Genomic DNA, 14,436 nt, shown 5'->3' on the forward strand with positions numbered 1-14,436 from the left:
CTTTAAATGCACAAGTTCCTTGAGAGGTGCCTGTCTGGGAAATGATTAGACCTTTCTGTGGAGTATGTGCATTTAGATTGCACTCAAGTTATGCAGAGAGCTACATGCTGAATTGCTCAAACCACTGAGACATAATATATGTTATCTGGTCTCCCTGGTAGCCATAAAAACTGGGATCCCCTTCAGCCTGAAGCTGAGAACCTAAAAAAAGGTTTCCCTGAACTTGAGGGTCTTTGCTACATTTACTAACTACACTGTATCTTGGTATGTTGCTAAGTGCACTAAATGAAGCAAGAAACAAGGATAAGCTCTTTCCTACAGCTACTAAATATATTAATTTAGAGCTACAGTATTTATCTACAGCTTCTTAAATGAATGAAAATACTCAATTCACACCCAATCAGCTACTGCCAATGGTGCCACTTAACAAGTTTTGCACCCAAGTTAATTGGTCCATTTTCCCTACCCTATTTATATCACCTGACCTTATTTGGATGATATCTTTGTAGCAGTATTAAAGTATCGCAACAGATGCATAGCAAGCTTAACATATATAAATGTAATACCAGAAACAAGCACTCAGTAAATGTGTGATCCATCATGTCACAAACATTACTGGTTCAGTAAGGCAGTAATCTGTGCCCTCTGTTGGTCAGCACTGGTCAGTACATAACACACACCACTTAAACAGCCTCCTGGTACTTCTGGAATTCATGGCAATCTGAGTGTGTAATGCTAGGAATATTACATATATTGCAGACATTCTAAGGAGGCCACAATCTCTGAATGCACAAACTGACATACCACTGCCTTAACACAGAAGTAGGACAGGAAGGTGGCAAACGTAGACCAACATGTGGGACATTCTATAGGTAAATACTTAATTCGATATATCATTAGATCATCCAGAGGCAACCAGATGTAATAGGCAGTTTATTACAGGAAGAAGAATCAGAAAGAGAATGGGTAGATTTAGACTGCAGGCCATACCCTGCAACCACCTTCTCAGTACTATATGAGAGTCCAGTAGCACTGTAAGATGACTCGGGCCAGGAAGCTGGCACATTCCAGCTGGCTGGAATAAATCACCTGAGGTCATAATTAATAATGCATCTGGGGAACATGGAAGGTTTGGGAGACTAAATGGCTATTGTTCCAACTAAGTTAAGTACCCTTGTGATTGTACAGTGGTAAGGGTGTCAGCAGCTCAGTTGCTTCTGGGTGGTGCTTCTTATTTCTGTTTCTATTAAGGTATTTGGATTTATATTTGTAAGGCCAGGAAGAGTTGACCATTTAAAATTAATATGCACTGCCCATTAACAATCTCACATCTTTGTTATGGTATATGCAGCATACATATCTGTTATCTACTGCAACAAAAGCTGCTTAGTGGCTTGTGTTGGCAGACAGGAACTGCATGCACACAGTACTGCTCACAAATGACATCACAGCCTGTTCTCCTTGTTCCTCATATAATTGTATGGTGCATAGTCTGCCATATCCAGCAGTGATGAAATCTGTGCCCTCTGTTGGCAAGCAGTGGTCAGTACTGTACAGTATGTTGTCCTGCATGTACTCCTTTGCCTACATGTGGCAGAGGAAACATGGGGTGTACACCATGCAAACCACAGGACTGAGTCTGTACCAGCAGAGCTGGGCTGCAATGCAGTTCCATTTTGGCATGTCTTATACTTTACCTACAGTGATATGCAAGTTCTTGTGGAGCATACAGCAGTCTTGCTTTCAAAAATGGCTTTATTGTCCAGTTTACAACATGAGTGAAGTCCTCTTTACCCTGCCTAGACATACCTGTGCCTTTTATACAACTTTTCCCTGCATATCACAGTGCTCTAGTACATGCGCCTGATGCCTTGGTCTAGCTGTACATCTGCCATCTTTCTGTGTGGCATGGTTTGTGTTGCTGGGTCTGTAGCATCCTATGTTCCTGACTCCCTGTCCCTTATCAGATGACAGCTGGGTACTGTTGCATTTTCTTACAATGCGTGCTGTCCACTTTGCAAGCATCCATTACTTTCTGGAATTCTACATGTGCTACTCTTCTTTCCTGTGCTTCATGATGCTTATTCATCTTATCTGCATGTCTTTGACATTATTCTTTCTGACACATCCCTATGGCATGCATTTTGTCATCACTGCTATACTAGAGACTTTCAAATTGCCATTTGCACACTGTAGAATTAAACATTAATATATTATGTACTTATTTATTTGAGTTGGTTATGCTGAGGGTGGCCATGGTGGTGCAGCGGTTAGCATTGCCACCTCACAGCAAGAGGTTCTCCGGTTCAATCCTCAGCTGGGGTGCCTTCTGTGCGGAGTCTGCATGTCCTCCCTATGGTCATGTGGGGTTCCTCTGGGTGCTTTGGTTTCCTCCCGCATCCGAAAGACATGCTATAGGTGGATTGACACTCTAAATTGGCCCTAGGTATGAGTGTGTGCATGTGTGTGCCTTCTTTGGAAGGTTGGGTGCTGGGCTGGCAACTCAACTCTGGCAAACTCCACTGACAATCATGAGCAGACAGGTGATCTGCTGTGGTGACCCCTAACTGGGAAAAGCGGAAAGAAGAAGATTTGACTTGGTTATGCTATAGAAAAGTAATGTTTGTGTGTGTGTGTGTGTGTGTGTGTGTGTGTGTGTGTGTGTGTGTGTGTGTGTGTGTGTTCATAAGTTAGGGTTAAAGAAAGGGTAATGGAAAAGGGGCTGATTTCGTGTTGTGTTTTTGCAGTGCTGTGTGTGGTGTGTCCATGTGTTGTTATTGGTAGTGTTAGGGAAAGGGTGTTTAGTAACATAATTTATGTATAAAACCATTTGTTAAACAGTCTGTCTCATTCCAATTCCATATGCAAATGACATTCTCACTTACTATAGTTTGCAGCAGTTTTGGCAAATTTGAGATATATGGTCACCAGTATGGCAAGCCTTGAAGCTGACAAACTGGAGAAAAATATGGCTCCAAATCTTGTCCTTTGTGAGGATTGAACTCACAACCTTCAGATTATGAGATCAATGCAATACCTGCCATGCTAACAAGGCTTTGAATAAAGAAGAAAAGCTATTTATTACAATCATTTTCTTGCTGTTACACCATAACTACTACGGTTCATTTGTAGTTACTTGGCCTGTAGTCCAGGCAACCACTTAGTAGTGTAGCCTAATTATCCAGTTGCCCAAAAGCACAGTCTGGTTGAGTGAATAGCTCAGTGTTGCACATTAGGCAAATGATGGCTGAGGATATCAAACCCTGTATCCCAGGAACTACAGCTCACAGTTTTAACCCACTGCAGGCCTTTGTATTAATCAAATGCTAGCAGTAAGTTAAGTGTCGGACCATATAGAATCCCAGACTGCAAGTGGAATAATGCAGAATATGCATTTTGCAGCTTACTGTTTTACATTTATATGTCTAAATAGTTGTTAATTCACTTCAGATGGTGAAGCTAAATGCCTAATTGGGTCACTCTCATAAATAAAAGTAGAGAATGGTCACTGTTTCAGAAAACGTTGAGAATCTGAATATCATTGCAACAAGAATTCTGTTTCAGTTCATTACAAATGGTTTGAGCGATGTAGCAGGCAGCTGATTCAGTCTCATGGATTAGACTGTTAGTTAAGAGATTTTATGAAGTTATGAAGTTAAACAGCTGTCATGATATATTCCTCTGTATTAGTTCTACAAACAGTTTGCGGTGAAAAATGTGAGGATAGTCACACAATTCTACACTAGAACTGCCTTTATGGAGGATGAGTAATACAACTTCCTTCCATAATGTAGGGGCAATTTCCTCCCTAAAGTTTCTATTAGTGGTTAATTTTATAAGCCAGGCAAGGGCATTAACAAAAAGGCAAATAGACCTGTTAATTCTGTCCACTTCCGGTAGACCAGAAGAAACTTTTGTTACTAAACAACTTTCTTACTTTCTACCTAGCTGTGCATTAAGCTAGAATTCCTTAACTGTCAGTTGCAAACATTACTGATTAGACTAGCATCTGGAAAATAAGCTTTAATACTTTGTTACGTGTCTAGTAGCAGAATAAGGTGATGGGGAGATATTTGTTATTCGATCAAAAGACGACAAATTCCTATTCAATGTTTCCTAGCAGACTTTGGACCTAAAGAAGAGTCTGCAACATAAAAATGTTTAAAATTATTTAGCTTTTTGTTTCCAGGCATTTTTCTCTTCTTTGTAGCACTACACAATTGGGATGAAATCATGTCTGACATAACATTTCCTGATCAAATCACTTTAAAGCTTTAGTTTTGAGCTTTATGGACATTTAAGTTAACATCTCATGTCAGGTTCTGAAAATAGGTACACTGTACTGCATTGGGCTACCTCTAAATGAAACTCAGGCAAAAGAAGTAATACCATGTTAAAAAAAAAAATCCTAGTCACTTACCAGCTGTTAAAGTCCTACACACTTCAGTGTGATTATATGATGATCGTTGCTTAGCACTTTTGGGATGTAAGAACGTAAAAGTCCCTGAAGAATTATATGTTGTCAATAAAAAATGTGATTGTCTGACATTTCTGCAAGAACATTAATTGCAACTTGATCACAATATTCAAGTTTAATCCTTTCTGCATGCACATTAAATCTTGTATAGAATTAGCAGGAGCAAAGACACTTATATAACCTATTTGTTCATCTGTAAAGCACATCTTAGACAGCAAAATAACTGTAATTTGTGTTTCTATTTATATGCAGTTTTATATAATTATTGGCAAAGCTAATTTCTATAGTACTGTAAGAAACGATGTTTAATCAAGCAGTTGTATGAACTCTTTTCAGCCATAAAGGAAGGTATCATTTGAGGGCATCTAAATTAATTAAATGTTTCTTTTTAACAGAGTAAAAAAGGGAAAAATTAAAAGTATAAAAATCAATTTAGTGGGCAGACCTGATTAAGATGCATTAATACAATTTCATATGTTTAAATTATATAAATATCTCAACCTACTAAATTTTATGATACTGTTTTGCTATGCAATGCAACATTTCTTTGAACGTATTCAGTAATGCTGATTTGTGATGCATTACTTTACAACAATCATCTCTGTAGCTTGGTATTAAATAGGGATCATGACTGGAGATGGACCATTCAACTAAATTTGCTTGCTCCATTTAGAAACAAAATTAAGTCCCTTCTGTCTTTTCTGTAAGCTAAGACATATAATACAGTAAATGGGTTGCGTGGGAGTTGTAATTCCTAAAAACAAGTGACACAGCAAATCTACCAGCTGCAAGTGTGTGCACTGACTCTGTCGTCCTGTTTGATTTAGATTATCAGTCCATTTATATTGGGCTTCCAGCGCCTCAAGGTTACAGAAGGAAAAGGCTCAGAAGGAGATCTACATCAGGTCGAGACAGAAACAGTGACAATGAACAACTGTATGGAAGACAAGAGAGATGTGACTCTGATGAAGGAGGTCGTATGGAGGACAACACGACTGATAGTCTGAGTAGGACCAGTAAGTTAATTTCATTGAACTCAAACCATAAAAAAGCAGTCAGCCAAAGAAAATGAGGAACAACGTCAATTTAATTTTTTTAGTCATTTGCAGATCTGCTCTAAAATATGCATCCTATATATGTTATTATTGTATAACTCTTAACATTTCAATGCATTTCAAAGTTAGGTCTTTTATGAAAACAGCCTCTTCAGCTGTTGTTGTATAAAGTACATTATATTTTAAAAGGGTATCTGGTGGACATTGGTAAGATATAAACATACTCCAAATATTTTTTGTAACAGAGAAGGAAGTGAAAGCAAACTCATGCATTCTTGACTGCACCCCTTGGAGACTAACTTATCTGCTTACGAAGTTGTGTTTAAAACGAATAATGCATTTTGGCAACATTTTACTTCCCATGAAGATAAGAAAATGTTAAGTGAAATGAGATCTACTGTATGTTCCACTGTGATTAGTAATAAAACCAGACAGACTTCTATCACTATTATGTGGAGAGCATTCCCCTCACTGTTATCAATCTAGATATTTTCTTTTCAATATTCTGACATCATGGATGTGCTTAGCTAGCAGTTAACTAGTGGCATTATTTGGACTACTCTATTATCGGGGTCACGTAAATATTTAAAATAAAAGTTAGGGATTTACATCTTTGTTATCACATTCTAGTTATAATAGTTAAGTTCTAAGAAGCACACCTGTCTTATTAACCAGTAATGTGTATGAGAAGGAATGTTTAGTTTCTTGTACAATGACTCAACTGTAAGTGAGATGAATGCCCTACAGAACAGAAAGTGTTTCCTATAATAAATGACCTTTACCAATTTCTTCTCATTCCCCCATTTCCCAGTTTACAGATCTGCATCGAGTGATATCTGGTTTGTTATGGAATGTACCCTCACAATCAACTATGATGGCTATATATTAGAAAATTGCATATTGAGAGGCTGTATATCACATTTCCTTATTTCAACTTTTGTTATACAACCAGCAATATAGGAAAAGTTTAGATGAGAGTGAATAAGCAGGTGATGTGATTGCTTAGTCTTGTTCATTCTGAGCAACAGATCAAATAATATTACCGTAGCTATTTAAGATTTGTTAATGCTATGGTCTCATTAATTAAAAAAATTAATGAATGTCCATCTGATCTGTCTTGAGGGAATAATCCATATATATGTGCAGGTTTGCCATAATACAGAGCAGTGCCAAATCAAGTATCTATAATAGACATTTCTAATAACTATTATATGTCTATGGAACACTATGGTTTTACCTAAATGGATCAAACCCATATACCAAACCTTTCCTTTCTTCATTCGTTCTTACATTCTTTCCTTCTTTCTTCCAAACCCGTATGACTGAATTCTGCTAAATATGTTTGATAACCTATTATAACCTCTCTTCTAATCCAGCTATTTAAATTTTCACATGTTGAGAATTTTTCTTTCACCCTGATTTTTTCTGTAAATCCTCCATTATTTGACTCCACAATATTTCCTATACTTATTATGCAAAATTACAAACAAAGAAGACCATAAAAAGTCATATCCTAAAATAATAGGGAAAATACAATTCCATACGTTTTACAAGACTGATCGCAAATTATCAAATATTCATAACAAACATGCTTATGTTTCTGCAGTGTCACATATTATATAACATGCACAGAATGAAACAAATGACTTGTATTGTTTGTTCCAGACAGCACGACACCCACTCTTTACAAGTGTTTTATTACTGCTGCAAATGTCATCTTTACAGCTACATGCTGAAATAGGAAATTCATTCCTCCACTCAGTAGAAATGTGGCCAAACTACAGATGTGCTATGCAGCTGATCTACTGCTAAAAACAATGGCTAGTAGTATTTGTATCAGACATACTTGGATGTCTATTATTATGTTAATCAAAGGATGAAACTTTTTTTTTCCCTTTAAGATGTGACTACAAGATTCTTCTGGAAGATGAAGGCAATTTGCATATATGATATGCTGGGCACCATTTTCAGTATGATGATACAAAATAATTCAAGACACATTTCTTTCTTTCTTTCTTTCATGTAACAGTAGCTTTCAGATCAAGATTCCATTTTGTCTCTATAATCCAGGTAGTTGTCTCAACATACAAGGTGCATTTGACCATGCAATTTAAGCAAAAAAAAAAAAAAAAACACATTGGGACTGAAGCAAAAAAAGGAACAGACTGATGACAATCATTTAAAGTTGTTGTTGTTTATCTTTCGGCTTTTCCCGGTTAGGGGTCGCCACAGAGGAACTCCGGTCCGCTAATGATTGGCAGTAGATTTTCACAAACGCCGAGGTGCCAGCTCGACGTTCAACCTTCTACAAAGGCACGCCCATTTACGCATGTCTTTCAAATGCCCACCCAACCGCGGGGAGGATATACAGACTCCACACAGAAGGCACTCCCCGCACTCCAGCCGAGAATCGAACGGGAGACCTCTTGCTGTGAGGCAACAATGCTACCACTGCACCACCGCGGATGTTTGATTAGATGATTTGTAATGTTTAATGAATAATGGTTATCTAAACTTTGAGTCAACAAGCTTACTGTGCCAAAACTTGTTTGTGTATGCAAGTTTTCAATGACTATTGTGAATAGCTTTAGCCCTGGAGTCTCCTTCCCTGTAGCCATTCACCAATCAAATGTTATTGAGTGAGCATAAGTCTGATATTAGAGGTCCACCTTTTCATCTTACATGCTTGTTGTTTGGCTAAGGAGGTGTGCACAGAACTTAGGCAGTCACCGGCATCATTTTTAACACACTGACATCAATGTATACAGGAGTGTTTGGTGATCATGAAGTCTGTTTCTAAAGTAATCCTGCTCACCTGCTTTCTCATTGGTTTCTACCCATGGAGATCAGGATGGCATGCACCAGTGGCATTTGTTTCCAAATGATGTAGGAAGGATGGGATGCTATTCGATAGGACTATTATACCAGGAACCTGCATGAATTTGCCAAGGGGTGCACTTGTTTATTGTTGGCACCTTAAGGGTATTTTTAATTTTTGGAGAGGAGGAAGCATAGCTTCCTGTATTGTAGCTCAGACAACATTGCTCCAGACATACTTTATGGTGTATTCTACCACAAAGAGCATGAACAAACAATGGTTCACCACACAATGGAATCCAATTCAGTAAGGAGCTATGTTTAATTTTAAAATTTAATACATTCATTCCTAATGGGTTAAATTATGATTGTTCTTGGAAAAGTATGTTATAGATGTATATATTAGTAGTAAATATGGTTGTATTAGATGACTGTTTCCTTATTTTGTTAATTGATGTATTATAAGGGTGTGTCTGTTGCAAGTATATAAGAGATGTAAAAATGGAAGTAAAGTTTTTACTCTGTTAAAGGCAAGTTTGCCGAGGTGCTAGAGAATTTACCAGTTGTGTATTTCAAGTGTTTCTATATCCTACTTGGATTTTTTTAAATAAATTCCTTACTGAATTGGATTCCATTGTGTGGTGAACCATATTTTATGGTGTGTTTAAACTGAGCTGTGAATATGCTGTTATTGTGAAATATGGGTTGTACTTATTCACTTATGGTTAGAAGAATGCTGATAAACTTGCTCATTGATTGTCTGAGAAATGACAACAAAGAAAGATCACAGTCTATAATTTTTAAGTTGCTGGATGACATTAAATTTAAAAAGAAACAATACTTTGCAGTATCATTGCAGCATTTCCTGGTACAGAAGTAGCACAACTATCCTGCTAGTTCTGAATCCAGTCATACTGTATGTGGCAAAAACAACTCCACACGATTTTTCTTACACATACTTGTGTTTTAAGGATTAGGATGCTACAGAAAACAGCTGTTGTATTACAGCTGCTATGGTGTGGTATCATAGAGGGTAATGAGTTTGCTGATGTCCAAGTCCATACTCTGAGTATAGATGTGGAGTGGTGCACATGCACATATATGTGTGTGTGTGTGTGTGTGTTTGTGTGTGTGTGTGTGTGTGTGTGTGCGTGTGTATATGTATGTGTTTGTGTAGAGTGAGAGGCAACAAAAGACAGACACAAACCAACAGATGGAAACGTAGAAAGAGATGTATGTACTGGTTTGATGTACTTGTATACTAGAGTTAAATGGACATCAGCTTCAGTGGTTTATACTACCAGTCTGAATGACAATAACTATACACCTGTTACCTAACTTTTTTGAAAAATAATATATGGAACTGAGGAAGAAATGTATTGTTTTGTTGGTGCATAGGTATGTAGTAGGCTAGCTAGCCTTGCGAGTCATTTAAAGCCTAGCCAGTTTCATTTTTGTGCTTGAATTAACCTATCCAATTACAGTTACAAACTGTCCTGCCCATCCCATGGTCAGTAATTGTATATTACTCCTAATGAAAATAACTGGGATCATACTACAGATAATTTGAGGGTAATTTAGGAGCTGCCTTTGTTCATTAGTAGTACAGGGGGCAGTCCTGAATTAAATTGGCTGTTTCCTATCCATAGTTTCAAGCTGCACTTGAATGTGGACAGGGATGAGCTTTGTTTTATGTGGATGAGAGGAGTCTGTTCCAGAGCAGCAGTATCCTTTGTGAGATATACTTCCTCCAAACGGTAAGAGTTAGCAGTGTTGTTAGAGTTTTGACTAAACAGTGTTTTATGCTATTTAACATGCATCTAGAGATATTTGGCAGGCACCATGCTGTAATATTTTTAGCTTTTGATAGCACTTTTAGGACTGAGTGATAGCTGGAGTCAAGCCAGTTTCAGATATATCTTGAGGGACAGATGAAGGAGACACAGGAGTAAAGTTAGAGCTAAAGCTATCAGCCAGTAGGCTCGTTTAATCTTCAGCCTCAGTGTAGATGACACCTTTCACAATCAGCTCAGTGCATTGCTGCATTGCGCATTTGAGATTATAATCATGACTAAAAAAAGGCTTTGTGATTCTGTTTGGCTTGGGTAGCTAGTTTAGCCTCAAACTTGGCTTTGGTGGATTTTATTTAGTTCCTGAGTTGTTTGTTTATTTCAGTGGCAAGTCCTCTAACTTTCTGGGAATTACTCTTTTTACTTTTGGTGAAAATTATTTTCTTTTTATTGCAAAGCTTATTAATATTAAAGTTTCTCCATGTGGGATGGTAATTGATGACTGATAATTTCACAGATATTGGTCTAAAAATCTGCTAAAATGCTTCTTCTGAGTCGCTTAAAAATAGAAAAAAAACTCAGAAATATTCAGGGATACAAATTTTTTTTTTTTTTTTTTTTTATCAAGGAAAAAAGAAGCAATACATATTCTGTGAAATGTGCCAAAAATGTGTCAAGTCATGAAGGAACTTACAGAACAGAGGAAGACTGCCATTTTAAACTGATGCTGTTTCATGTATTCACTGAAGATTTGCAGAACATTATCACATATAATTTGTCAGTTTGTTTATTTCGTTTTTTTTTTTTTTTAGTTTTAGTTTTTTTTATTTGTTGACTTGTTTGGAAAACTGGGTAGAGCACTGCTCTACATGGACCTTTTTTAATCTCGGCTCAGGAACACGGTCCAGTTATGTAACTGGCCCAAAGTCGGACCATTTGGAATATGGAGGCTGAGGAAATGAAGCCATGGACTACAGGAAAGAGCTTGTTAGTAGCTCATACCCTTAATTCCCCTGTGCAAACTGCCAGATGTGCATTACTCTGTGTCCACTCTGAATACCACCTCTTATAAATGGTCATATATGCATATTGTCACCACTGTGAACAATATTGTAGTTAAAATGCTGGTCATCCTCATCTCTGTCATGTTATGTGGTCCTTAATTTTATTTGCAAACCATGTCTCACTTTCACTCATGCCTTTGATAAAAATGTTATTTCTCATGAACTTGTATAGACCACTTTTGAAGCAATAACTGTTTTGTTAATTTTCTCATAGACTATGAAACAAATTAAAAAAAAAAATCAAATATTTTAGAAACTGAAAGGAGTGTTTCAATAAGTGGTTCCACATATGGCAGGTGTTCATGCTTTTTATTTATTTTTATTTTTCACTTTTCTTCCAAGCCATTTTTTTTTTACTTTATGAACACCTTTTATTCTGATCTTTAATGTAAAACATCACTGAACTATGTGATCTTACAAACCTTAGAATCCTTTTTTCCTCTTGTGGCATACCATACCTGCCTTAGCCTGTAGGAACCTCAGATTATGATAATTCCCACATCTGTGTCACAGATTAGAGAATGTTACCCAGAAAAGACTATTGATGTACTAGTCATTAGAATGCATTTTTCTTTTAAATTTTATTCATGCAGGCAATCATCTTTGTGGGAGCTGTTCTATTTGCCGGCAGCCTGTAGGTCAATGCTCAGAACATTAAAACAGGAGGATTGCTGGAATTTTGTCTTTTGTCATGACAGAGAAGACAGAGAAATTGAGTACTGAGTTTTCCTCAATTTCTTTCTTCTCTAAAGGGAAGAATTCATAAAGGCTATAGCAATGTGCACACCTCAAGTTTACCTTTTTGAACTCTGAGACAGCTTTAACATGGTGCTTTTGTAAGATACCGTGCATCACCACTTCTGGTTGCCACCACATCCATGCTACTCAATAATGAGGCAGTTCAGTGTAAGAAGTATATATTAATTCACCATATACTCCCTCTCCTGGAACTGCATCTAGGAAGGTATCTATGTGTTCAGCAATTCAATCACTAAGTTGTGTAGATTAGCCTTGCTGTTCCTTCAAAATCATGGTAGTGAATCCATTGTGGCCTAGGTAGGTGCTGGAGAGTTTAGTGGTAAGGTACAGCTAGGAGGTGTGTGCATGAGTGTATATGAGGGAATGATGTTTGAGTATGTGTCCGTCTTGGAAATAGGGGAGGGTTAGTTAGGGGTGTAAATTAAGTAAGTGTGCGCACGTGTGTGTGTGTCTGTGCGCTTGCGCGCACATGTGTGTGTGTGTGTGTGTGTGAGCATGTGTGTGCATGTGTGTGTTTACAAGTAAATGGATGAATGTCTGTGACTGTGATCCGGTGGAGTTTTGTGTATGGTGGGGTCCTGTCATACCTCCACAAACCCTAGACTAAGGAACACAGTCTACAACACTGGGTAGTGAGAGCCACCAGGAATAACTTATAATTCTTATGCTTTAACAGCATTGCAACAGTAGGTAGATTAGGGAAACATTAGTCATGAGGGATAACTCATATTTTTCTTACCTTAATAGCACTGTAACAGTATGGGCATGAAGAGGAAACTCTAGCCACCAGGGAAAACTCTAAATTATCATGATGTAATGGCACTTTAACAGCATATGGATTGGGGGGTAGGTGCCAGATCCCTAGACATCAAGATATGCAATATGGTGTGCCTTAAAGGCACATCATTAAATAAAAGGTGCAAGAAACAACTGCACACCAAGCAAAAGTTGTGTGCATTAACAGGCACTAAACATACATCAAACCCTGCACCCTTCATCACTGAGGATATTATTCCTCTGAACCACCACTGCACACCAGAATTACTATTCAGAATAAACAAATGTAAAAGAGTACACCTGTGCATTAGATTGCTGCACTAACTGATAAGTGAATGCAGTGTGTGCTTTTTTTTTTTTACTGCTTATTGATGATCTTAGGCATTATGCAGTGCCTGCAAGATGATGTGATATAAGAGGGAGGGGGACAGGAAATGTTAGGCACACCTCTCCACCTTGTAATCAGCTTTTGCCCTAGCATGCATTTACTGATGTATATGAAGTGTGAAACTTGAATGTCTGCCATTAGAGATGAACTTTAATCATCAGAGTATCACCTGGGCGGGAAAATAGGAGACATTGTGGACATTCTGACTGTAGGGACATGTATGGGATATTTGGTGTCTGGTGTGTGTGTGTGTGTGTGTGTGTGTGTGTGTGTGTGTGTGTGTATGTATGTATGTATAGATGTGTGTGTGTTTGTTTTACTGTGTGCTTGCGTGTATTGAGGAATGTCGAGGAGGGGGTGCCTATGCTTACACGATGTAGCTACCACAGTTAACTACCATTAGAAGTGCTGATTGGCACCAGACATGCAAATTAGCTGCTAATGAGATCTTTCCTCATTGCAGGTAATGATTCTATAAATTGCAAAGTACTGCACTGGGTCTATGTTCAGTCATCGAATGGAAAAAGCATTGAATGGCATGTTTCATAGAACATGCTGTTCCTCAAGCCATTTGAGTAAGATTGCATTATGGTAGGGATCAGGAAATTTGCCCTTTCCCCATGGTAGTGCAGTCTCGGAGTTTGTATATACAATTAGCGAGGGTTGTGGGGGGGCTCAGTCCTACACATGAGGAGTTTTGCTGAACTTCATTTTCAATGTAATGCCTTTCAGCAATTTTTCCATTTGATGACTGACCATAGACCCTAAGGCATCATGGTAACAACGCCTTTTTACCACAGGTGCTATGGCCTATGCTGGGGATCTTAATGTATCCCTGGCTCAGTTTGTGTCATCTTGGCAGTGACAAATATATATATATATATATGTATATATATATATATATATATATATATATATATATATATATATATTTATTTGGTTTTTGTGTTTTTTCTTTGGTTTTGATAAATGTTTATAGTGTGGCACTGTTGGTGTTACCAGTTTTTTTGGTGACTGTTGTTATTATGGAAGCTGCAACAAATACTTTTTTCATGGGACTACTTAAGGATAGAGAATTCCGGTTGACTGGAGCTGATCCATGGAGCTCTGCAGGTTATAATGACCAGTCAATGAAGTTTGAATAGCTGGAGAGACTGATGGTAAAAGAAATCTTTTTTATGACACTAAACTGCTAGAGAAATATTTGGCTTCAAATGCAACTCCCAGAGGTCTATGTGTAGAACGACTTCCAGATGGATAGTTTACAAAGGCAAAACAAGATTTATTGCTAGAATGGCGTGAAGTTTCA

The 14,436-nt window shown here is 37.7% G+C and overlaps 1 protein-coding gene across 1 annotated transcript in view; it reads left to right on the forward strand.

Moving 5' to 3' along the window:
* The first annotated feature begins 5,358 nt into the window (after positions 1-5,358).
* Positions 5,359-14,436, forward strand: part of SLC4A5 (solute carrier family 4 member 5) — a 765,106-nt gene continuing 756,028 nt past the window's right edge. The window contains exon 1 of the mRNA XM_044083082.1: positions 5,359-5,493. Coding sequence (XP_043939017.1) covers positions 5,457-5,493 — 37 coding nt within the window. The 5' untranslated portion in view covers positions 5,359-5,456. The remainder of the gene's footprint in view (positions 5,494-14,436) is intronic.

The sequence above is a fragment of the Protopterus annectens genome, chromosome 9.part0 (genome assembly GCF_019279795.1).
Source record: "Protopterus annectens isolate FY-2018-M chromosome 9.part0, PAN1.0, whole genome shotgun sequence".
In the NCBI taxonomy this organism is placed as follows: domain Eukaryota; kingdom Metazoa; phylum Chordata; order Ceratodontiformes; family Protopteridae; genus Protopterus; species Protopterus annectens.